Raw genomic sequence first — 25,874 nt, 5'->3', positions numbered from 1 at the left:
TCGCCAGAATGGTGGCGGCCGAGTTGGCAGCGCAAAAGGAGAGTCTGCGAGTCATCTTTCGCGACGTTGGTGTTCAGACCGTTGACGAAGGGCCGTCTTCCAGGCAAGACAGCGAGCTTCGTGTCCCTGCCTTCGTGAACGCCAGCACACAGACCATCTCGACAGGAGAAATCAAGTCGATGGAACTGTTCATCGGTTGATTTCTATCCAGGCTTCTTCCTGGACACCTCACTGGACGCAATTTCCGATTGCTCCTGTCATTTTTATTTGCCCTCGGCTTGTTTGGCAGCAATGTTGTTGAGAAAACGGTTGTAATACAGGGGCTGGTCATGAAAAAGAAAAGTGTCTCACCCTCCCTCGATCACCACCCCTCCGGCGAATTGGCCATTGGGGCATTAAAACGTTCTCCCGCTCTCTCTCTCTCTCTCTCTCTCTCTCTCTCTCTCTCTCTCTCTCTCTCTCTCTCTCTCCCTCTCTCTCTCACCCAGCCGTCACTTGAATGCCGTGCACGTGGCAGCATGGTTTGGTGTTTCTGCTTTAAAATCTCGCTTTCCAACTCCACTGCCCGAGCGTAGGCTGCACTTTATCTGGGTGTTTCGCGCAAAGCACTTTAGCGAACCATGTCGATCGCCTATACTTTTAATTAAATATAGGCCAAGTGCTGATGGGCAGTGTTCGAGGAAAGCCTGAAAAATTCAGTACTTCGGCACTTGGGTGAAACCTCCCAGCACTACGAAACTCCAGAAACAGCTTACCACTCTTCTTAAAGCTACGTGCACCCTAGCGTCGAACTTGCCGGCATGTTCGACGCAAGTGTGCTCGTAGCTTTAAAGGGGTCCTGAAATACCTTCCGCCGATGCATGGATGTACATGCACCCAAATAAAGCAATGTATTTGCAATCTCCTCCCGCAAGAATTTTGTTAAAGCGATGAGTATTAGCTGAGAAATCGTAAATCAAAAACCGCGCATTATCGTCGCTCCGAGTTTCCTCCTCCTTTCGACTTACTCTCCGCTGTTGACGGCGCGCGAGCCTCGCCTCCCATGATGTTGCGCTCCGCAGCGGTGACGTACTTCCGCTATTGCGCTGCTCAGACTGTCGTCTGCTACGGGCAAGCTTTGTTGACACCATGGGCCTATTCGTTTCACCTGCACCGCGTGAACCAGTTCAGGCGGTGCCGCACTTCGCCGTTCGTTTCAGCGGTGCAGCTCGCGGCACCTGAACCGCGCCGTTCGATTCACCGGTGGTGCCGACGGGTGCAGGACGGGTTCATGGCTTTGCCTGCACTCCTTGCCGAGGAGGTGCAGAAGCAGACGACAAAAGTGCAGGGCTGGTTCCGCCGATGGCGGAACCCGCTTTGCACCACTGTGAACTGGTTCAAGAGGTGCAGGCTGAATCGAATAGACCCCATGAATCCCGCACGCACACCGGTCAAGGCCGGAAAAGCGAACGAAAAATCTGGCCGCATGTATGCGGCGGCCTGGCCTTGCCCTTTCGCGGTGTACGTTGCTGGGCGGCACATGACTTTTTATCGGCGGCGAACTCGCAGCCGCACGGGGAGGGTCGTGCGCTCGTTCCCTTGATGCACCGCGCACTGTTTATCCAAAAAGCGCCGTATCAGATGTGGCCCCGCTGGTGCCGGGTCTTATTTTGCGGCGGTGGTAATTCCTGCCGGCGGCATGTGAAAAAGACATTTTGAACCGATACAGAACCCGTGCACAAAACGCTTCAATCATGTGACCAGTTCAGCTTGGGGCGACGCGTGGTGGAGAGCGGCAACGTTGGCAAAACATTCTCCGCCGCGGCTCTGAGCTTTCTAGCGCTGGAGCGAGCGCCATTTCTTTGACAATCTCAAACATCGGTTGCCTTGGCAACAAGGCACAAACCGCTCCAGAAGTCAGTTACGGTTCCGTGATCCCGGTTCTGCTTGGGGTCCCACCTCGCGACATGTGGGCACTGCAGGCGTACCACCCACTCCTATTGGGAAGTGCGAGATGCGTTTGGCATTACAGGAGGCGATGGTGTGTGTATTGTGGACGCCTTTGTTTCGCGATGAAATGCGACGTTGTGCTTCTGCGGGTGGACAGTTCTTCCCATGGTCTGGATAATCTTTCTCGAGCGACGTACGACTCAACCTCGCATGGGGTATGTACAGTGTGCGTGGCTAAAAGCCATCGGCTTGTGCGCCAGAGTTAAGTGACTTGCTGTTCGTCCCCGCAAACCGCGCGCGAGGTGAGTACCGAATTTACGACGGGCAGGAGGCAACCCATCCTCTGTCAATCGTGGTTCAGACTTTCAACGCATGTGGTGACGTTGTATTCGTTAGAAACGCATCTCTGGATTGTTTTGAAGCTGAATAAAATGTATGCGTCAAACCCGGGAATTCGGCTCAGGGCGTTCTCTGCGATTGCACGAAACAAGTGCCGCGGGGCTTGAACGCTTTCTTTATGGAACGTACTCAGGTAAGAGAATATCCATGTCGTGTTATGGCCGTGTTGCATTCAATATAAACGGTTAAGCGTTTGTTTTACACTTGTTTCGTTTGTCGTAAAATGCCCAAGCACTCCGGCACTCCGCTGGCAGATCAGCCGGCGAGCCGACGCTGAGCAGACGACTCATCTCTTTGCCGGAAGTGCGTGAAAAAGCCGCCCAATAGCAGGATGTCTAGCTCATGACGAACATCTGGGAATCGATGATGTAGACATGTGAAGATGGCGGCGTCCAAAAACACGAAGGAAAGGGTGAGAAAAAAACGACAAACTTTGTAACAAGTGTGAGCTTTCCGCTGCGCGTAAAAGAGTAATACTTGGCACAGAGGACGTTGACGACCCAATCTAACGGTTGCGCTAGTTCATTTGGTGTGCTCAAAATGCCTTTCAGGGCCTTAATGGGTTGTGAAGGCTACGGCGCGACGCCGCTGGCGGCCTTCGGAAGGGCGACACGGGAAGTTCGACGCTAGTGTGCGCGTAGCTTTAATGGGTTGGCACATCGAATGCACATCGAATTTGTTCTTGTGTGTTCTTTCTTGCAAACATTTCATATTGATTTAGAAAGCATGATACACGTTCTCACATTCGCATATTCTGATTTACAATTTATTATCGCAAAACTGATGCCGACAGTATTCGCTTTCGGTTTCTCGGCGCCGATTTGAGCAGTGTCGTCAAAGTGGGCCTTCGCGATTATCAGTTCCGGACTGTCCGCGGTCTGCCCGAGGGGCGATCCGCCGTTCAATTTTCCTATGTATTCCTATGGGGCTTCCGCTTGAAGGGCAGTCCTCGGACTGCCTGCGGACCGTCGAGGACTGCGAAATCTAGGAGGCCCAGTGTTGCAAGTACGATCTGCCTTGTGTGTCTACCATCTACCATGCGGCGCTGCAGTCCTCGGCCACTTGAATGCGGCGTCGGCTTTTGGACACACAGAGTTTCTCACTCTATTCTCGCACACACATCCAGCAGTATTCACACAAGGGAGGATATCAGCAGAGAAATCTAAGGAAGGTCGTGGCGTCACCGGAGGCGGACTTCCGCTCGGCCAGCTCCACCGCTCACACGGAGGACGCGACTGTCGGGAGGATATCGCTGTTTGCAGTCGCCAACCTCTACCCTAGAGCAGAGCTGCCGTAGCACTGTCGATTCCGCGTCGGCGGCCGTTTCTGTTAAATCCACAGGGCATCCTTGACTTCCGGACGCCTCCCACCAGGCCGGTGCCCTCCCCATCCGGCACCACTGAGCTCTAAATTAAAGATGTTTGTTTTCTCTCTCTCTCTCTCTCTCTCTCTCTCTCTCTCTCTCTCTCTCTCTCTCTCTCTCTCTCTCTCTCTCTCTCTCTCTCTCTCTCTCTCTCTATCTCTCTCTTTCTCTCTCTCTCTCTCTCGCTCGCTCTCTCTCTCTCTCTATTCCGTTGCGCTGCGCGTTTTGAGGTCCAGTGCACTAAACAGCAATAAAAAATAGAGTGCCTGCAACTGCTAGAGAACGCGAGTCGCGGCCAGCTGCCCGATGAGCCAACGAAATCCCGCCGCCTTTGCCGCCGCGGGTCGACTCGTTTGTAGGTCGAGAGCAAACGCTCTCACCTCCGATCAGAGCGGCAGGTGGAGCTGGCGTATCGCTCGCACTCGCTTGCTCATCCGGTCAAACAAGTCACAATGGTGTAAGGGTTGCATGCAGGCGCCAGCGACGCGGAATGTGTCGAACGCAGGGGAGCGGCTCTTCCGGGAATAAGGAATGAATGGCTTTATGGCAGCCAGCTTGTTAAGAGCGAACGGCCTCTGGGTCAAGCCGCCGGGGGGAGGACACAACATGTCTCGGGCCTTAACCGCGTTGTCGCGCTGTTTTGGTCGGCGCGCGTGGTGCGACTGTGGGAAAACATTCGTAGCCTGGCGGTTCAAATGGCATTCCGAGGGCGTGGCGGCAGCTGGGTCTGTGGCCCACTGCGTGTACGTTTAGCGAAGTGGTCGGTTGTAAAACCATTCGGTCCTTCACGCCATCCGTCGCACCGGAGACGGGGGGGCATGGAGCTGTCAACCGTGGTTAGACAGTGGGGGATTCATGGCGATAGTTTTCCCATTGTTGGCCCGTCCGCGCACGGAGTGAGGGCGCGCGAGGGTGTTCGTGCAGCGGCCCGGGATGGATGCTGGAAATGCGACGCCTGCGGCGGTCGCCGTATCCTGTGTTCCCTAAGCGTTGATTCTGGCGCGCGGTCCAATTAACGGAGCATCGCCTGTGAACAGCGGACAATCTCGGAGACGCACCGCGTTTCGTTAAGATGGACGGTTATAGGCCCCAGCTGGCTTGGAGTGGCTGTCCGGTCTTGGACGAGAAGCGTGGGAACAGAAATGAATGAATGAAACCACGTTTATTCCACATTATAATGTGCCGAGGGCACTGCGGTGGAAAGGAATACGGTGTTATAGAAGAGGGAACAGGCGACGCAGGCCGCGTTCGTAGTAGCTGTCCCATGGCGCTTGCACGTGTTTCCTCGGGTGTTTGAGTGTTTGTTGTATTTGTTTGAATAGCTTTTGATCTTTTCCTTTTTGGGAGGATTGAGAGAGAGTGACCATCGTTTCTGATTTAGGCCAGGTTTAGGCCACGATTTGGTAATCCATCCAATCAGGTCGTCAGGACATACTGATTTGCCTGTGTATCGGGGGTGGAGCCTAAGTAACCCACCAAGACCACGAGACACGAGGTTTCGATCCTCAAGGTTTAATGTGCTATATGCACGGCCGGCGTATTGGCCGGCTAGCCAGGTCCGGCTAAGGAGGATCTCATCACTTGGGTAGTCTTAGGTCAGGCTACGTCGCTGACGGGGGTGCCGTGTGCACGAATTTTTATCTGGTTTAAGACTCTCACTCTATTTCTTACTTTGTCAACTCTATCTTCAGTCTGTAAATATTCTGTATATGTCTTCCGTAAAAATATACAGTTTTTGAAAACCCTCTATCGACGATCGTCGTCGTGTCATCACTGCCGCAACCATCAGGTACCAACGCAGATCATCATTAACAACAACGAACCAATAATTTACTAATGGTAACTGCTGTCCACGTTGACATAGCTGGAGTCGCTAACGTGGCATAGAGTCTTTGTTACACTGGAAACATAGAGTGAATACTACTAACTCTGGAGCAAAAGCTGCCGGGCCAGCACGTGTATTGAAACGTGCTAAACCTGAGCACAGCCATGATGCCACCCTTACAGCGTTGCCCATTGCATTTTTGCCTGCTAAAGGTGACGGCAGTAATGGGTATTCACCTAGCATCCCACGAATTCAATCATGGCAGCCTCCGTTGAAATGGACGCGCGAATACGCAGTGGCAACATTCGTGTGTCAAAACGTTCTGTGAAGTCGTTCCTGTGGTATAGCTAGACAACTTTGTGCCATGTGAACGCGTTAGATGCATTGTTGAATTCTCCGCAACTTAGGAGGGTTGCGCGGAGAGTAGCGCGTGCTTCGTACGCTCGGAGGTAGCTTTTGCGGATGCTTCAGGGGGGTACGGTCGTCTCATCGGAGTTAGCGGACGTGTTTTTTAAATGCAGAGCATTTCTTTAACTCACGATGTCACCCGTTCTAGTTGTCCGTAGTAGTCCGAACCCCTCCCCCTACACTATATAAAAAAAAAATACTTACCGGCGCCTGGTTTCGATCTCACGACCCTGCGGGCGGAACGCAAGGTACATGGTGCTCTACCCACTGCGCCAGAAAGCCGACACAGAATGGAGGGCTACGAACGCGCCTTATATCCTTGACTCATTCAAACTACGTCAAGAAGCTGCTGATACAACGCATTCATTACCTGTGGTCGGAACGCGAGGTACATGGTGCTCTTCCCACTGCACCACAATAATCATGCCCACCTGCTAATAAATGATGCCACGTGACCACGTAATTACGTCTCCTCATTTAATTACAATACAACAACCAACAGCAACAAGTGCAACAACATTAACGTAACGCAAACTACTTAACGTCGTGCGCCCCCGGAAATGCTCTGCATTTGATCGTGCCCCTCGCGAGGGGGATGTTTAGTTTCCTGCCGCAGCAAGAACCAGGCGACCTCCTGCGCATACATTTTTTTTAATGCGAATGCATTTATTAGCCGGGGGTTGTCTTGCTCCGTTGGCCGGCGTGCGCCTGCATTCCTCCAGCGCGAGCGCACGTGAGCGCGCGCCTCGTAGTTCTGCCTTCGTCGTCGTCGTCGTCGTAAATGCGAAAGCATTTCTTAGTCGGGGGTTGTCGTGCTCCGTCGGCGTGTGCCCGCAGGTGTTATCTCTCCGCGCTCCTCCTCGCCCCTAGCAACAGCTGTGGCGCGCCTAGCAACCGGAGCAGGTGGTAGCTCGGACGGGAGTAGCGGAGGGCAAGGGGAGATGAGGAGCGCGCTCGGGCGTGTGAGGGCGCTCGCATCGCGGAGCTCGGCGGGAGAGAGAGCTCGCGCGCGGGGCGGACGTGTTTCGCGGGTCTCTCTCTCCTCTCCGCGTACCCTCTCTCCGCTCGCTGCGCTCGGAAAATGTATATAAATGCAGTGGAGCGCACGCCTCTCTCCGTTACTGCTTGCCGCAGCGCACTCATCGGTGCACCCAATGCATTCGCATTTCCGCACGATCCCCTTCGGGGAGGTGGGGGGAGTTTTGTTTATGGCGTTAGCAATAAATGTCTCGTGTCTGTAAAATTTTGCCCCGTTGATGGGTGTAGACAGAGAAAGACGGATGAACAGAGACCGACTGAGCGTGTGCAGAGAGAGGTGAAGTCCAGCCGAGCTGGCGATGGTGGCGCAGCCCTACAGGGTAGGCGGTGGCTGTCACGCGTCCAGGGTAACTGGAGGTGGAAGCGAGTGCAGGGCCAAGTAGACAGAAAAAAGAAGTACTGATGGGGTATGACGGCGTCGAAGAGCCAATGCAGCTGAGCAAAAACAAATATTCTCTCCAAGCGCTCGCCCCCGCAGATGCCACAGCGGGTAGATGATTTGCATGTCCCTGTATTGTGACCAAAACGCCAGCAGTTGCGGCATTGGCGAGGACGGGGAGATAAAGAATCAACCCTGTACACCAAAGGCCAGGGATTTATACACACCCCCCTAACACCCCCTTAGAAGGACTTCGACACCCCCCCCCCCCAAAAAAAAGATTCCACAACCACAAGCACCCTGCTTAGGGATTTATACAACACCCCCCAAAACATCCCACCGACCCCCCCCCCCCCCCCAAATCAAAATTCTGCATAAACCCCTGACCAAAGGCCACACCTTGATTTCTGACGGGCATGCACTACCAGCAAAAGTAGCTATCACAGATTCAGTTGGGATGCGAGTACTGTCAACCACTGGGAGCCGCGGTAAACTGCGACTACACCAGCATCCAGGAATTGCTCTAGCACTTCACTGGGAGATATGTCCACGTCAACACCGCGGACAATTCCTTTGGTGCATGCAGGGTGAGATGGCACAAAAGGGCTCACTGAGAGCGACACAAAATTCTTGCACGTTAGGAGGTCGGCCAAGCAGGCCTTGGCTGAGGATTTGCAGATGATTCCACCCTTTCCGTACAGTCTCACCTCCTTCACGTTCTTGGAGTGATCGCTTACTGCTTGAAGGTCATTTTGAATTGTCTTAAAGTTTTTTTTAGCCTGAACGCCCCGCCATTCGTAGGGACCAAAGCCACCGAAATAGCCATGACGCCATTCCGCAGGAAGGCGTCCAGAGTGTGAGGAGGCGGGTGGCACGCGTGGCTACTGCGTCATCTCTCTTCGTGCCTTTCCTGCGCTCTTGTTTCATGTGGCGCCTCCAAAAAGCGCGCTCCTCCTCTCCGGCCGCAGAATACGTCTGTCTCCACAACACGGGTGGGCGTAGATTAGTCGCTAAGACGACGGGCTCTCGCTCCGCTTGTCTTCGGGCCCAGGTTCGGTCGCTGGCGGTGCCAGTAGCCTTAGTTAGCCTGGTTAGGAGTTTCCTGTGCGGCCACCACGAAACCGCTGACTAGTAGAGGCAGAAAGCTTTGCTTTACAAGGAGAATATCTTATCCAGATTCCATTTCTCGAAGAAAGCGGCCCAACGGAGAGGCCGTCAGATCCGCCCGACAGAGGTAACGATTAAGTGTATCCGTGCCACTGTTGTATCCGAAGCCCACCGAGTCACCATACGTGGCAGAGAGATGCAGACGCCACCTCGTACCCGCGGAAAAGACAGCCTTTATTGTTGTTACACCGGGCTGCGGTTACTGATGATGACAATGAAAATTGGCCACCTTAGCACTGTGCGCCACCTGGTGGCATGAGCGTAACTAAATTACACAACACAACATCCCTTCCCAAAAGGGGCAGCACACCGTCGCACAACAGAACCGACACCACAGCGAGGAAGGCAAGCGATACTTCGCACGAGCGAGTTTGACACGACACTTCTTTGCCAGCACTTGGAATCTGAGCTCTTGGAGTTCAGGAGAAGTGCGGACCCCGTGATCAGCCACGTGTTGGCTCATGCCCGTCTTTGTCGTTTTCCTCGTCCTTTCGAGCAGCTCTTTCCCCAGTTGTATTGGACTGTTGTATTGTATTGCACTGTTGTATTGTAAAGTTGTATTGTATAGTTGTATTGCAGTATTGTACTGCAGTTTGACGCAGGAATTAATAGACTGTGCCCTGCAAGCTTTACACAACCCTAAGTTTTACAGAGACTCTGGAATTGATATTTTGCAAACGCCGCCATACCGTTATTCAAGTGAATTAGAACTTCCGCGTGGTTCAAACGGGCATCATAGAGTGAGGCAAAAATGGTGTCATACCTTTTAGGGGCGCTGCGATCGTTCAACACGATTGCCGTGGTGGTCATGGAATGAACTCTCGCTTCCCAAATAAAGACCCGGGTTGAAAACACGGTGACGGCACTTTGTCTTCAATATTTTTACGACCTTTAGCATTTTTAGCCATAATATTTGATACCGGTCAACGCGAACAACAAAAACATGGGGCGCTCCGAGCGCGCAATGCACGTGTCGCGAGGGCACTCGCTGATCGTGATCACGAGCACCCAGCGCGAGATAGAACCAGCGGCTAGTTTCAGCCGTGAACAAGACCGAATCTTGCGTGATACTGCGCCGATTTAGAGGCCGTATCGTTATCTGTGCACTGACATCCTATAAGGGCGCGACCCGTCAGCCATGTCGAAGCGGAGGGGGACCTCGAGCAACGCTGCCGTGAAATTTCTCAAGAGGAGAGTGCAGGCCAACCAGGGCATCTCGCTCCAGGAGCTGAGCGACCAGTTGTCCCGCCTGCCGCCTCGCATGAGGACAAAGTACGGCACCTCCGCCGAGACCCTCAAGGAGTTCCTGCGGCAGTTCCCCAAAGTGTTTGTCGTAGGAAAACAGGGCAAGGTGTACGTGCGGCGAAGAACACGCAGGGCGACTTCGACGTCCAATGGCACCGGCTTCATGGCCACCACGTCGCAAAGCTGCACGGACGAGGATGACGTCACCTGCCTGACCGACGTCACGGGCAAGGTATACCGCATATTCAGCGTCTACGGCTTCATCTCTGTCGAGTATCCCATCAATGCCAGCGTCTACTTCGACGTGAAGGTCTTTGAGAATGCCCAGCACAAGAGCCTGCGATCCTCAGGGCTGCGGGTGGGCGACCGCGTCACCCTCGACGCCAAGGTGGGCCCCAAGGAGTGCGAAGCCCGCTTCCGAGCCAGTCGGGTGACCCGTGCCCCCGTGAACACGTCCTCGTCGTCGCCTTGCAACTCGCTGCACAGCGACAATGGCGGAGTACGGCGCAACACCGTGACTCAGCTCGTCAACCAGTACGGCGTCATTGTAACGGTCAAGCCCAACTACGGCTTCATAAAATTCGGCCGCCACCACAGGGAGCGGGCCTTCTTCCACGCGGACACCGTGAACAAGCCGCACGGCCAGTCGGTGAAGCATCTCCCTGACGTGTTCACCGTTGGAGACAAGGTCCGGTTTGACGCCAAGCGCATCAAGAAGCCGTCCGGCAAGGTCAGGTGGGAGGCCACAGCAGTGCACCTCTGCAAAAGCGACGACGGCAGTTGTGCCGGCGACTCTGAAGGGCAGCAGAGTGGCAACGAGGTTTTCATGTCCGATGAAGAGTACGAGATCCAGGACCTTCTTCAAGCTAAGCTCGATGAATACGAGAGCCGAGAAGCTGACCCTGAGGAGTCTCCTGCGGTGTCCGCCGACTCCAGCAACTCCTCAGTAAAGGGAAAGAAGAGCTCGAGGCACGCGTTGTCGGAGTGGGAAGGCAGGCGGAAGTTGGCCGGAGAGCGGGGTTTCTTCTACCCCGTGTCCGAGTCTGTCGGTACGGTGAAGTTCGGACCCCGCCGTGGCTTGACGGCTACCGCGGCCGTCGAGGTCACGTACCGCGAGATGAAGGTAATCGACAACCTTCTCTGGGAAGTGGCGGATGGCCAGGAAGTGCGCTTCGATGCCGTGCAAGCGGAAGACAACAAATGGATCGCCACGCTGGTATGGATCGGGCAGAGGCCTGCGAACCCACTTTTCGACGATGCCGAGGGCAATTTTAACAGAATCCCAAACAAGGTCTTCGGGAGAAAGGGGTCATTGCCCAGACCCGAACCGGGACCCAGCGGTGATTTCGAGAGAGAAAAAAACGCCCAAAATGTGAGCCCGGAATCTTCACCTGCCCAGCTTTCCATTTCGATTTACAAAGATGCGAAGGGGACCATCGTTAAAGCCAGGAAGTGCACCGGTACTTGCGAGGTTCGCGAACGCACAGCCACGAGAAAGATCGAGTTCGTGAGCGGGTGTTTCTACAAGAACGGCACCATGTTCCAGGACGACCTCAACGAAGGGCTCCGTGAGGGTGACACGGTGTTCCTCGACTACATGGTTGGCGTCAAAGGAGCGAGGGAAGAAACGCGCTGCGACCTCGTCTGGCAGGGCAGGAGACCAAGCCGTGTCTGGCAGATGAGTGCGGAAGAATTTGGGCGCCGGCTCCAGATTGACGCGCAGGACTCGGAGACGTCGCTCTGCTTTGAAGACCTCGAGACCGAGGCCGAGAGAGCTGTCGAGGCGTCCCGTGGCCCTTCCCGTGCACCCTCGGACACGGAGCTGCCGGAGGACACGGTGCCCAGCATGGCAAGTGAAGCGAGCAGCTCGGTCTCTGTGGGCGGCCTTCTTGCCACTCTGCCAGCGGCAACGAGCACTCCTGCCTGGATGCAGTCCCCTGGAGCACACAATGGGCCGTCAACATGTGAAGGCACTTCGGAGCTGTCCTTCATTTCTGATGGTGTAGACAAGGATGTGATCCGTCGGCTGGCCAGAATGGCGGCGGTGGAGTTCGTAGCGCAGGAGGAGAGTCGTCTAGTCGCCTTTCGCAACGTTGGTGGCCAGACCGTTGAAGGGCCGTCTTCCTGGCAAGACAGCGAGCTTCGTGTCCCTGCCTTCGTGAACGCCAGCACACAGACCATCTCGACAGGAGCGATCAAGTCGATGGAACTGTTCATTGGTTGATTGCCATCCAGGCTCTTCCTGGACACCTTGCACTATTTCGGATTGCTCCTGTCATTTTTTTTCCCGGTGTCGTTTGGCAGAAATGCTGTTCAGAAAACGGCTGTAATACAGGGGCTCGTCTCGAAAAAGCAAAGCGTCTCATCCTCCCTCGGTCGCCACCCCTCCGCCGAATTGGCCCTTGGGGCAATAAAACTTTATCCCGCACTCTCTCTCTCTCTCTGTATATCTCTCACCCTGCGGTCATTTGAAAGCTGTGCACATTACATCATTGTTTTCGTGTTTTTGCTTAAAAATGTCGCTGGGAAACTGCACTCCCCGAACTTACGCTGTAGTCTTTCTGGGTGTTCACTGTTTCTTTAATGAGCTTATAATTCGTGCTCGCGCAAAGTACTTTGTAAAGCGAACCATGTCGATCGCCTATAGACCGTTTATAGCGAGCAGTTCTGCCCGCTTACCGATCGACAATGGGCTAATTGGTATCTCCATCCTAAACAGCGCGCGCCACACAACGTCGAGTTAGAGGGGACACAAGACGGCGCTGTGGGCAAGCGCAGTCCTCAGCGTCGTCTCCTCTTCCTCGTCGTGTGGTTAAGCGCTGTTGAGGATGGATTTAAGCGAGATGGCGCCGGCGCCGCACTCGCCATTGCTGGCCTTTTCCAGTTCCGGTTTCGCCGCAGACTTTCGTTGTTACGTACGAAGAAAAGTCAATTCAGTATGGTGGACGTAGTCGGAGCTCATGCCGGTCGTAGCGAAATAGAACAAAACGTTCGCTGAAGCTCTCCAACGTGCGGAAGCGTGTGAATTCTCCGGCGCGGAACTATTAAGCGTGATTCAATCATTCGCTGTTAAGTGCTTAAGTTCGCTCCAAAGATTGAGATGTTCGCTTCCCTGAAGTCCGCTGTGGGTCAGGAACCCCAATCGCCAGGGCTCCGGTTGACTTGGCAGGAGGCTCGCTGAGCGATAGTGTTGGAAGTTCTCGGAGGTGGTGGCCGAATTGACGAACTCAAGGCGTTTGTATTTGATGAAGGGAAAGCAAGAGTTTATGTACAACTATTTACATTAGAAAAACTGTATACATGAGTAACAAAAAGGGAAGACTTCAAAAAGTCACTCGAGCTTCCCAAACTCCGTTTAACTCCGTCATCATGCCGAACCCAAACTCCGTCATCATGCCGAACCAACAGTTTCTTTCAGTCATATATACCTCGTACATCCATTGAATGGAACCACCTTCCCGCACTTACGGCCACCATCCAAGATCACCAATTATTTAAGAACGCCTTAGCTAATATTGTATAATCTAGAATTTTTTTTTGTATCTTATAAAGCACTATTCCTGTTCTGTTTCTGTTAGCTAACATTGTATAAGCAAGAAAATTTTTGTATCGTATAAGGCACTTCTTCTGTTCTGTTTCTGTTTATAACCACTCCCCTCTGTAATACCATATGGTCCTGAGGGTACCAATAAATAAATAAATAAACTCTGCTATGCTCGGAGCGTACACAAACCGCTCGCGAAACGACGGCCGGGACTCTGTTCCCGCCGCACGACCCGTCTTGTTGCCCGGTACACAGCTGTACCCTAAACTTCCTACGCGATCCTCAAGTCTACCTCTTGTTTAGGGGGTTCACAAGTCCCAACCTATCTTCAGCGGTCGAGACTCCTTGTATCGCCGGGAACTGCCTAGCTGAGAGCTCAGACAAGAACGCTCTTGCCCCTATAGCTTTTCTACACACGTAAGGGAATGCCCAAATTTACGTAGACAGCTGTCATTCAGTCATTTGCCGAATATTCAATTAGGCGCCACCACCTACGGGTCAAAAGCCTCTGCGCAGGTGAGCAAGCACGCGGCGGCAAGTACACGACTCCGAAGGGTGGGGGCGAAAAGCGGCGGCTACCGAAAAAAATTAGCAGTGGCTTAGCTCGGCTATGCCAGGGTATGCGTAGCGTGAGCTAAGGTTCAGCTGATTATTCATGTTTCCTGGTTGTCTAGGATTAGCTCATTATGCTTACTGCTGCTAAAACGCTTTCCAATCCAATTCAATTCCGTCTAATCCAATCCAGTTCAGTCCAGTCACTGCTCCTCACGCATGCGCAGCACGGCTCTCCAGGAGCCACGCGAAACGGCTATGAAGCGGCTCCTGCGCAGCGTCAGACATAGCCACTGCGCAACGGAGGCGCACAGCTAGGCACGCACCGGCGCCAGTGCGTTTGCCGCGGCTATGACGTCACTCCTTTCACGTGACGTCACTCCTTTAGCAGTTTCACGTGAGCCGTGAAGGGCCCACGCGAAACTGCTCAAGCTCAGCCAGTGTAGCTTGCACTACAAAAGCAGCCGTTCCTACGGTGGTGGCGCGCGACGAAGGGACCTCGCGGGAACGCCGCCGACGCCGTGCGGTCAGACGACAATTATACCCTTCGTTGTCCGCTACGCACACAATCCCCGGAACTTGGCGGGGCCGTCTGCCTTCGTAAAGGGGATTATTCCCGCGGCATTCTCGCCGTCCAGACAAGCTGTCTCCAGAACGCGCGGCAGCGAATTGACGATGACCACAGCGTAGTGTTGCCAGTGCAGTGCCTGTAGACCGAGCGGCGGGGATCTGTCCTTTCACGCGCAAGGTCGGGGCGCCTGGCCACTGACCTCGTGGGTGTATACTTTACAGGCCCCATATAACGCGCATGTTATGACAGGTAGATCAGACGAAGCGTGGAAAAGTAGAGGGAAAAAAACGTTATCTATTGCAACCGTGGCTAAGAACGCACGCGCAGTCTGCGCCCAGCATCACGTATCTTGCGAAGGGTACTTTCCATTCTCCTTACCATCACCAGCGAGGCGCACTGGGAGGCCGCCCGGCGTGACCCAAACCCCCAAGTTCAAGGGGACCTGGCCCGCTTGGCCGAAGGCACCGCACCCCTGCCCAAAATGGGCCCTGCTGCCCGACGGACGACGGAGAAGACATCACCGGCTTAATCGCCCCAGCTGTGGCCAAATAAAGTTGTTCTGTTTGTCTGTCTCGAGGACACCAATATCATAAATCTTGAGCGATACGTTTCGCTGCGCAAGTCGTTGAAGTAGATATAATTCTAACAGTACATTTTTAGCGTAGTGCGATGCAGAACCACAAGTGAGGCGACACAAAATGGAAGTTCGCCACTTTAACTTTCTGTAATTAAATCGTATGTAGGGTTCCGGTCGGCGGCATACATGGTTGTTGCGGTCAAGCCATTAGGTCACAAATAAGTAACACTTGCTGCACCAAATCTGACAAAAATCGGTGCACAAATGCATGAGTAAAAAGAAAAGTTTCGGACGTATACCCAAAAATTGTCATGTCGTATATGCTACCAAACCGATTCCAGTCGTACATGGATAGATCGAACTCCAGGGGGATCGCCAAATAGTTCGACATGTCGAGAATTCAAAATATAAACTATGACCATCTGAAGCTTATCTGAAAACTCCGCACATCACCGAGAGCTTTTCAGTCTTTAAAGGGAAGGTGAAGCGGTTTTAAAATTAAAATAAAAGTTGACAAGCAGCAAGTACACACTGAATGGTTCCCGTGTACGAAATATTTTCGCAATACATGAGATATAAGCGGCGCAATACGCAAACAAAAGTGGCCCGATGCCCCGCCCCAATCTCGGGGCGCCATGCCGGAAGACCGAAGAGTGCAGGCGAAATCCGGGCGGAAAACGTCTACCTGGACTTCCGGCGGGATCGGCCGCCTCTGCCATGCTCTTTTCGCCGTGTTTCCTGTAGATGCTCGCCATAGGAAGAATGATACTTGTTTTGTTGTTGTTGATAGCACCCATTTGTACAATTTTCGTGTTCAAAAAGTATGCACGACCGCCAAACGAGGCATGCGTTACCATGCCGTTTTGCTAAGCAGGATAATACCACGCCGGCATGCTTTATAACACACGGATGCGACAGCCGAGGTGGCTGTGCTTGATGACAGAGGATATACTACACTACATTAGATACTTTGTAAAACGCTCCAATGCGTTTTCCCTATATATATATATATATATATATATATATATATATATATATATATATATATATATATATATATATATATATATATATATATATATATATATATATATATATATATATATATATATATGTTCAAAAACCCAATTTTTGGCGAAACTAACACAAGGTGTCAATCCTCATAGAAGTCCTCTCCTGGCTAGTAGGTAAACAGTATTCCTACAAAGTAAAAGAACTATTACCATCGCATTACTTATTTTGCCAGTATACGTACACGCCGCGAGAAGGTAATATTTGTCTGCAATGAAAAAAAAAAACACCGCTCCGAACCACCACCGTACCATGATTTGTGAGTGACGGCGGGGGCCTAATTGTTCGCCCAAGATTCCGTGTGCCTGCATATTATAAACTGGCAAGCACTTGTTGCCGCTGAACCTCATGTGTGCTCCAGCGATAGTCGTTGATATATATAACGATGAGACAAAAAAGTAGGAGCGAAGAATAAATATACGGCCTTTATCTGACTAGCGCGGTAAATGCTTAAATCTAGAAATGCTGAAACAGGCCAACGATATATTATCACAAATGTTTTGTGATTGTTACATAAGGTAACGTAACTACAACGTAACTGCCTTGTCCGACTAGTCTGTTAATTACAACGAGGTGGCCGTAATATTGTTGCAGAATGCGCAACGCACACGCGAAAATCAAGCCCTACTAGAGCCGATAATGGTGCGGAGGCACCAGTATGCTACAATGTTTTCAGAATAAATGCAAGTCAAGCAGTAAGACGCCACTCTCGGAGTGCAGCTAGCGATCGCGGAGGCGCTTTAGCGCCGCTGCCCAAATGGCGCGCGCGCGCGCGTGTGGGTGTGTGTGTATGGGGATGAGTAAGGGAGTGGGGTAGGCGACAACGAAAAAAAAAAAAAAGAAATTCGGAGGCAGAGTCCGCTTGTTGGTTTATGGGTGTAGCGGCAACATATGTCTCGCATATACTTTTACAGCGCATGAACGCTATATTTTCACGCAGTGCACGACGTGCGTTTCGCTGGTACATTGCTTATAAATCCCCGCTTAATCTTGGGCATAAATGGTTTCGTATATACAAACACTTCAGGCAGTAACTAATATTAACATAAGGAATAGAAACCCTCTATGCTGGTTGCCCAGTTCAGAAATGTTCTGACGGAACCCTCTAGCCCACGTCACAGTTGCTGCTTTGTGGTTCTCGGTGGTGTAAAGCAAATTCATGCTCTAAGATACTTGAACCAACAACACGGGAGGTTGGAAAATAAACTTGCCGCCATGTGCGAACAATAAACTGCAAGCTAAATTGCCGAAAAGGCAAGCGCCGCTGCCGTGCGATCGTTTCCAATGCTTCCGACAACACGCGCGGCCGAAGGGTGTCCTCCTTTGACGTCATGACGGGCTCAACCAATCAGAGGCGTCAAAGACGAAGAGCGCGCGTCTTTCAAACGGGTCTGCGCGTTTTGCAAGATTAATGCTGGGTGGACTCATTTGCGATGAAATTCGATGTGATATTCGGAGTCAGCGCGCAAGAAACTATATAAATGTGCCTCTAACTCAATTTTTTTGGACAGCGCTTCAGCTTCCCTTTAAGCAGGATTCACACGACGGTGGAGGAGGCACGCGGCGGACGGATATGTGGTCAAAAGCACGGGACCGGATTGTCCGGCTTGGCGGCGCATCCACACGTGCGGAGCTACGCGGAGTGACAACAATGGAGGAAGCGAGGGGATTCTCGACGAGGCGCCCTGCGGGACCGGTTTTTTTTTTTTTTTTTTCCTCGCCTTCGTTCGCCCATTGCGCCCCCAAACGCCAAGGCGCTCTTCTCCCTGTTTCCCCCGAGTAGTTTCTGGCCAGGCCCCGCCTGTTTTGCCAGGGCGCCTCACCAGGGACGTGCGGAGCCTGCTGCTCCGGATGCGCCTCAACTGTTGCGAGGTGGCGGCCCTGCTGCACCACCAAGGACGACGCGCCTCCCCCGCCTGTGCCGACTGCCCCGAACCCGAGACGCTGGAGCACCTGCTCCTGTCCTGCCCCGAGCACGCAGCTCACAGAGCAGTGCTGCAGGCTGCACTACAGCGTCTCGGACGACCCAGACACAACCTGCAGGACCTGCTGTTCCCGACGGGTCCTGCCGTCGTGAAGTGTTCAGCCACCTCCTGGCATTCCTCGAGGCCACTGGACTAACCCAGCGACTGTAGCTGAGGCTACTGAACAAACACTCGCGCCGCTGTCGCCTATGTAATGCCCCTCCCCCCTCTTTTCTTTTCTTCTCTTTCTCTCTTTTCTGCCTGTCTTTCTCTTTCACGCCTTTTCTATTCCACCCCTAACCTCCTCCCAAGTCTTTTATCCCCTCTTCCCCTCCCCACCGCACTGGGTTGTATGGAGGTGAGCTCCCTACTGAGCTCAATAATATCCCCAGTGCACTTTCCTTTCCTAATTCTTCCACCAAATCACTTCTCTCTCTCTCTCTCCCGACAACAGCACCTGCAGTAATAGCGATATTCCAAGCGGTGCCTGCACCTATCACTTCACCACGTGTCGACCACACCACATCGGAAAAGCCGCCCTTCCACCCGCTTCGACATAAAACCACGTGACCGCAATGACCAGGCGCTGCCAGACTCATGTGCCGGCCTATGTGCGACACATGTGCGAAAAACAGGTTCCATTCCCTGCGGAGGGCTGCCGCTGCCAAGCGAAAACGTGCGGAGGCATTTTCTTTCCCGGTGCATCCGCGGGCGATCCCCACCGAGGGGCGGAGCCTAAAACTGGTCACGTGAGCTGGTCCCGCTGGCCAGAAAGAAAGGGTTTCTAATTCTCCGTCGTGTGAATCCCGCTTTACAAGCGGTAGGTAACCGGTTTGTCCACCACAGCACAGAAAATTCGAACCACAGCGCAACGACCACCGCGCATATTTAACGTGAAAAAAGTGTTGAGATTCGCTTGCTTCTTCTGCGTCATGAAGTTCTCCAGACCGTCTTCAAGCTTACTAACGCCGTCCAAATGAGAAAATCCGGTGTTTTTACACTGTGCCGCAACAGTGGCAAATCTGAACACTGACGCAAGCTCGGCTGCAGTAGCAGGTTGGGAACGTTGTCAGGGCATCGGTGATGTTCGTCACAGCCCGCACGTCGTCGTCAACACTTATGAACTTACGTGCTGTTGCCGTTGCGGCATCCGGAATGGCGCATGGGAATGCTGACAGCTCTCTAAATTCACTCTCGAGGCACTCAGCGCTGTCGTCTTCGGTATACGAACGCCTCTCGTCTGAAGCCGCGCAACAAATAAGCCGCTGTGCACGTACCGGAACGGCCGGGCCGGGGCCGCGCTGCCTTCGCGTCAGGCTTCGTGCGGATTATCCCGCTCACAAATGCTCGAGAAATGCAGCCGACATCATTGCACCCCACTGTACCCGTCGTATAATACCTGCTTTCGTCGCGAAATCCAAATTCTTCAGTTTTTCCGTGGCCATGGCTCCGAAACACGTGCTGCGGTCAGAACATCACCACCACGCGCCAAGGTCCCCCTGCGCGAGCCACCACTGATAGCCGCTCAAGTGGCGAGAGAGAGAGAGAGAGAGAGAGAGAGAGAGAGAGAGAGAGAGAGAGAGAGAGAGAGAGAGAGAGAGAGAGATATTGTGGTTCGGGTGAAAAGGAAAGGAAGTGCACTGGGGATATTATTGAGCCCATCTGCGGGCTCACCTGCATACAACACAGTGCGGGGGGGGGGAGAAGGGATGAAAGATTAGAGAGCAGAAAGGATGGTAAAAGAGATAGGTAAGCTAGAGAAAGAAAGCGTGGAGCCTCGAGCACGCACAAAATAAGCCAGATCCGGTCGGTTTCCCCTTCTCCTTTGTTGCCTTTCGCTCCCAAACCCTCCCCGCGTACTCGCTGCCATGCGGATGCCCCCCCATGCTAGCGTGCGATCGACGCGACAATGATGCTGATAACTTTATTTTGCCCAAAAACTGGGTGAAAAGAGGAAGGGGAAGTGGGAGCCTTCCTGAATTCCTCCCCCTCAGATGGCAGCCTGCAGTCCTTGGGCGCGAACGGCATCTCCGGCCAGTTGGACGATGCCCCCTTCTCGGCAGCGCCCGCGTGAAGTCACCATCATCATCACAAACACCCCATCAGAAGTGCACTTCCAGGGGCACTAGCGGCACGGCTTTCGACATATCGAATGTGCCCATGATTGGGAGTTCGATGAATGCGGACAACAGCACTATACTTTTGCGTGTGATTTCCAAGGGGATGTTCAGACTGTTCGATACAGACATTAAGTCGATACATTGTCAGGTTCGGTGAAAACAACAAATATAAGAAACTAAATGAGACTAGTTTGTATAATACCCGAAACACAAACAATATGCACACAACGAAGTAAAGAACAATGGGTGAACGCAGTGAAGAGGTAGAGAGAATGGTAGCAAGAGTTCAAATATATAAGGGAAGAAGTCTCAGTCGAGGAGTGAAGAAAAATGACACACAGTGTGAGGTTTTGACTTGAGGGCGTCGGCACGTCTGGTCCTTGGATCACACGTCTGGTAGCTTGGAGGTCACGTCTCGTAGCCCGTGGCAGTGCAGCGCGCTCCGAGCTCCCATCACTGTCGTGGGGAATGTGGGTCTCCGGAAGCGCCGCTGTCTTTCACTGATGCCCAGCAAGATGACTTCCTTGAAGATGAACAATTGTGGAGCACCTCTTGGGGCACAGCACGGGTCCGGGTGCCCGACAGCCGTACATTGTGGTCATGCTCCACCCTCCTGGTCTCTCGCTCGGTGTTCGTTCACACAAAATCCCTTCTCTGCCATCGGGCACTGTCACTGGCTGCTTCCGAATGGCCAGCAGCTGGTGCGAGCTCGTGCCGTGGTCTCAAGCGCTCGGTGCCGCAGCCAGGTGAACAACCTTGGCACCACGTGCCTTGCATATTCTTCTGTCTTCTTTCGGTGTCTCCTGTTGCTGTGCTCCATTTTGTCACGCGATTTCTGCGCATCAAATTTCTTCACATCACTCACTCAGTTTCTTGAAATAATCATTATTGTCCACCAACCCGACAATAATTGGCGTCCATGGCAGGGCGAGACTAGTTGGCTTTCTGTAGTACTGATAACAACCCACCATGGACACAGAAAAGTTAATGGAACTTGGGGAGCAGTTAGGCTTGAGTGGCAAAGAGCTAACAAAATGGGCACTCGAGGGACAAGAGCGCTGGCGCGGGGAAACAGCTCTAGAGTTCCAGGTGGCCAAAGAGCTGGCCACGCTAAAAAGGGAGCGGAAGTAAATTGAAAAACGATGAATGCAGCTGCGTTTACGGCTCGCGAAGCTCAATGCAATGCAGAGGGAGGCACCTCAGTTAGAGCTGCCTCCTTTGCCCATTTAAAAATTTGCTGTTTGAAATGGGCATTTGAAATGTTTCCTTGCCGCTGGTGCCACCAAAGTTTAATGAGCTGTAAAATTAGTTCAAAGCGGTGCATCAAAAAAATGATCCCGTTATAGCACTCACCAGGGTTCATAGTACTGCAAAATGTAAACATTACAGTTTTATGATTAACACTGTTTTCTCTATTGTTCCTCCAAGAATGGCTAACTATGTCTAATTATCTTGGTAACTAATTGGCTGATTTAAAGAAATAATGGCATGTTTGAAAGCAGTGGGAAAGAAGCAGCAAGAGTGGCAAGTTTCACAGAGTTTACTTAAAAATTAAAAGAAATTGTTTCAAGAGCACTGTCCCCCCTTAAAGGGGCACCAACGACAATGAACAACTTCACTTCATTAAAAACATCACTTTGTCCCGATAACAATATTACCAATTTTACGTGAAACTTCAAACAAATAACAGAGATATTAGGGAAAACATACGGAGCAGGGGAGGACTCATTTTGCACTTTCTGGCGATTGCTCTATGACGTCGCGGAATCCTGCTAGTGCAACTGGCCACCATTGTTGGTGCATCTTGTTCCGTTTCATTGTACCACTTGAATGGCAATGTGCAGTTAACACATTGACTACAATGTTTTTAGTGCCAGCCCACATTTCACCACCGTAGAGCGAAGTTTAAAACTTTCTCATCATTCCTTGAGTTTTTTTTTTTTCGTTTAAAATAGCGTACCTTACAGGGCTGAGTGAGCTACGAAAGGCTAGTTTTTTAAAAAAAAACAGACCAAAGTTAGTTCGTCTTCAAGGCCCTTTTAAGGGGGCAGATAGGTCTTTGCGTTTGAAAAACAGTCAAAAAATCGTTTCCTGAAAAATGGCATTTTCTGCATCCACGGCCATTTTTATATCACCCTGCAAATTTTCTCAGCGAGAAGCACCGTATTTTATTGAAAATAGCATTTTAAAGTGCAGTTTACAGCTCAGTTTGCGCATTGGTGAAATGGCACTCCTCTTGCAATGCAAACCAAGCGTTTTGCCAGCGGATAACTCGGCAGCCGGAGCAGTACGACTGTAATTTGTTTTGCTTTTGATACCTAAGTGTCTGCGGAATACAATGTTTGAAAAAAATGTTCAATTGCAGGGCCCGGAAAATTATTATTGCATTCAACGGACACCACCTGTGAGCCATTTCTGGCAGAGCGGTGTGTTGTAAAACGACCAAGAATAGGTAAATCAAAAAAGTTCATCCCACGTGTATTTTTTAGTCATTGGTCTGCCTAGCCACGTGGCAACTGATATTCTGTACGAAGCGGTTATTTTCTAATTGTGACCCAAAATATAGGCAATTAATCATTTATTATCTCAAAATAGGGTTGCCACCTTTTCCCGAAGAAAAAACCGGCCCTTCGGGTAGTTGGTGTGGTATAAAGGGCGAATTTGTGTTGGAAAAAAGGAGCCACGTTTTTTTTGCCCTACAATGCCATTTACTGTACTGTTTTCCTACAGAGAAATCAACATAACATTTGTACTGAAAGTGGTTGAGCTTTTGGTTATTGCTCTGAATGTGCTGCACTGATAAGTAACCGCACTTGCTGGCCGCGCCGGCGGCATTTCGTTGCGTCGTTCCTCCCCTTGCACACCTTCCATCACAGGAATCGCGCTCGGCTACGTATTTTCTCGGCTCGCGTGTCTGTGCACAGATTGTCGTCCCATATGTATCATCATAGTTGCTGTATTGACGCTTACAAAAGACCAAAAAGGAATAACCGCGGCATGATAGCCAAAAAAACGGCCAATGCCAGCCGGTTTTAGGTACAGACCGGCAACCAGCCCGCTGCCTAAAAAACCGGTCGGGCCGGTCAAAAACCGGTCAGGTGGCAACCCTATCTCAAAAAAAATAATCAACTCGCAAAAAACCCAATTGCAGATTTCAAATCAGCACCATGAAACTCCATAATGCTGTGCAGTTTCATTAAAATTGGTTCGTAAATTAAAGAAATAGCTCTAAGACCAGTCTGCCCCCTGGCTTCCTTCCGCTCTGAAGTTGGCTTGGTGGCAGTGTCTTTTCTGCGTGTACAGTGCACACTGTGAAATCCAACACAGCTTTAAAGAGAAGGGGAGAGATCACACCTTTATTTTGAGCACACAGCTTTGTGTGCAAAAATGCCCGATTGCACAAAACGCCAACACACCATGCTGCCTGTGTGACGCCAACACACAATCAACAGTGTGATGCAATGCAAAAATAACCACCGGTCCGAGTATGACCTGCCACAAGGGACACAGTTCCACAGCAGCACAGGATACATTTTTTCCGTCTCAAGGGCTGGTTGGTGTGGTCACAATTTTCAAATCACCATAGTAGCTTTGGAGCACAACACTTGACCACGACTCCTGAGAACCAAGGCAGCACAAGTATGGCTTAGAGAAAAAAAGTTCAATTAATCCCCCACGGTCAGCGAAGTCCACAGATCCAAAAGTCTCGTCTTAGCAAGTAGGAGCTCCGCAGCTGTTTTCTTCAGCTGTGATGGCGTCTCGCTGGCAACACTGGCCGCATCCTCAAAACCAGGATCGTCCGTGCACTTGGGAAGAGCCCCTTCGACGACGACTGCGCGAGCAATGAGCATCGTGACAGCGTGGTGCAGCCTTGGCCTGCCCAGAACCTCCAGGCTCACACCTGCGAGCCGATGAGAAGACCACAAAATCACTTACAATGCTGCTCACAGGAGAGGAGATGAACTCACAAAGCCCTATTTTCCATTGACCGAGGGTGTAACGTGACAAATGAATATGGGGCAGAGCAGAGCAAAAGAAATGAGACCATAAGAATTGTGGGAAATAGTAGACTGAGTTTTATCTATCAAGGCATGGTTATGGTAGACCCCCCCCCCCTCTCCCCCCCTTCTACAAATAGGCGTGGTAAGTTGTTGCAATTACAACCTTGTGCAGATAAGCAACCACACCCTTTTCCTTTCCAAACCTCTAGAGATAGCGAGCTGCGACATTGGAGATTTCCACTACCTTGTACATTGTGCTGATAAGCAACTGCCTTTGGCATCGGAACACAAGGCGGTGATGAATAAGAAGTCCAAGACATTCTTATGATGTTGTCTCGCCTGCATAAGCCAGGCTGCTCCCGTCTCTGCAGCATCCATTCTTCTAGATGCTAAGAAATGCAGATCCCACGAAGCATAAACACAAAGTATAAGTGAAAGCTCCGCTCGCGGTTTGTAAGACCGTGCAGCAGTGTCTGATGAAGAAAAAAAAAAAAACGAAATAAAGACGGTACCTCTGTTTTAAAGTAGCATTCGGCTGAGTGACGACAAACAAAGAATGATTGAAAGGTAGCCTGGGATGTGGTTGCATATGTGCGTGTCTTGTGTATAGCACATTACCGCTTACAGTACAGATCTTTGCAGCTCCCACGACGTGCGTTATAAGCGGTCTACGCTGTATACACATACGCTACAACGCGCTTCTACTGTAATAACGCGCACCTCAGGCACAAGAGCGTGCACTGTGCCGCAAAATGGCTAAACTCACCGGACGATTTTCCGCCTTGAGCGGCGAACTCCTCCAGAGCTTCGGATGCTGCTCCGAGGTGCTTGGTCAGTTCCGTGGCTTTACCCACCAAGGAGCCCGTCATGGCTGTCCCCTTTTCGGCAGCCATCTCCAGGGATTTCTGCAGGCAGAAGGGGACGAGCTGAGTGCTGTGACGTGTGGGGAATTTCACTCTCAGTGCTATCACCACCAACAATCTTCAGTGAAACGCAGTGAAAGGCCTGACCGAAAAGTACATGCCAGTTCTGTTTGAGTGGCTCCACTTTTTTCATGGTTCCGCTAAAGAAGGCAACGTACCAATTCGACAAATGGTGCACAAGTGCTCGAGCAGCTTTCAGATTGGTTTGGTAGGTACTGCGAGTAATTAGACGATAATCAAGCAACATGAATTGTTATCAAAATGTTACTACTGTACAACTCCAGGCATAACCAATCCCTATACAGTTAAACCTCGATATAACAAAGTCGTACTTGCGGGCGAAAATTTCGTTAAATCGAGAATTTCGTAAAATCGAGGTTTTGATTTTACAGTTAATTTAACCAGTTATTGAGGTTTTAAAACCTTGCCCATCGCTCAGAAACAACTGCTATGTAGTTACCTCTCGTCCACCTTCACTGAGTTAACTGCTATTAGGGCGGCACTCCTTCACATCACCAATAGTCCCGCTCGACAATGGGTGATTTTTACCGACTCGCGGCCTGCCTTGCAAGCACTGATGAAGCCATCCCACCGCTGCGGCCAACTTGTGCGTGAGCTAAACGCATTGCACACACTAGGGCTACGAGACGGGCACCGCATCTCGCTTCAATGGCTACCAGGTCATTCCGGCATCAAGGGGAACGTCATCTCTGACGCAGCAGCGAAAGAGGCGCACAATCTGCTTGTGTCTATTGGAATCCCGTATTCCAGACAAGACGGAAGTACGGCCGTGAATGC

The 25,874-nt window shown here is 51.6% G+C and overlaps 1 protein-coding gene across 1 annotated transcript in view; it reads right to left on the bottom strand.

Annotated features, from left to right (window-relative positions):
• Positions 1–23,486: 23,486 nt before the first annotated feature.
• Positions 23,487–25,874, bottom strand: part of LOC144148380 (tRNA (32-2'-O)-methyltransferase regulator THADA) — a 156,679-nt gene continuing 154,291 nt past the window's right edge. Inside the window, exons 30-31 of the mRNA XM_077679922.1 lie at positions 24,920–25,058; positions 23,487–24,053 (exon numbers count right to left, since the gene is read on the bottom strand). Coding sequence (XP_077536048.1) covers positions 23,818–24,053; positions 24,920–25,058 — 375 coding nt within the window. The 3' untranslated portion in view covers positions 23,487–23,817. The remainder of the gene's footprint in view (positions 24,054–24,919; positions 25,059–25,874) is intronic.

This window comes from Haemaphysalis longicornis, unplaced genomic scaffold, assembly GCF_048455015.1.
Source record: "Haemaphysalis longicornis isolate Haplotype H1 unplaced genomic scaffold, Haemaphysalis longicornis Haplotype H1 scaffold_8, whole genome shotgun sequence".
NCBI classification, from domain to species: domain Eukaryota; kingdom Metazoa; phylum Arthropoda; class Arachnida; order Ixodida; family Ixodidae; genus Haemaphysalis; species Haemaphysalis longicornis.
Note: the sequence above shows the minus strand (reverse complement) of the source record. Positions and strands in the feature narration are given on the sequence as shown.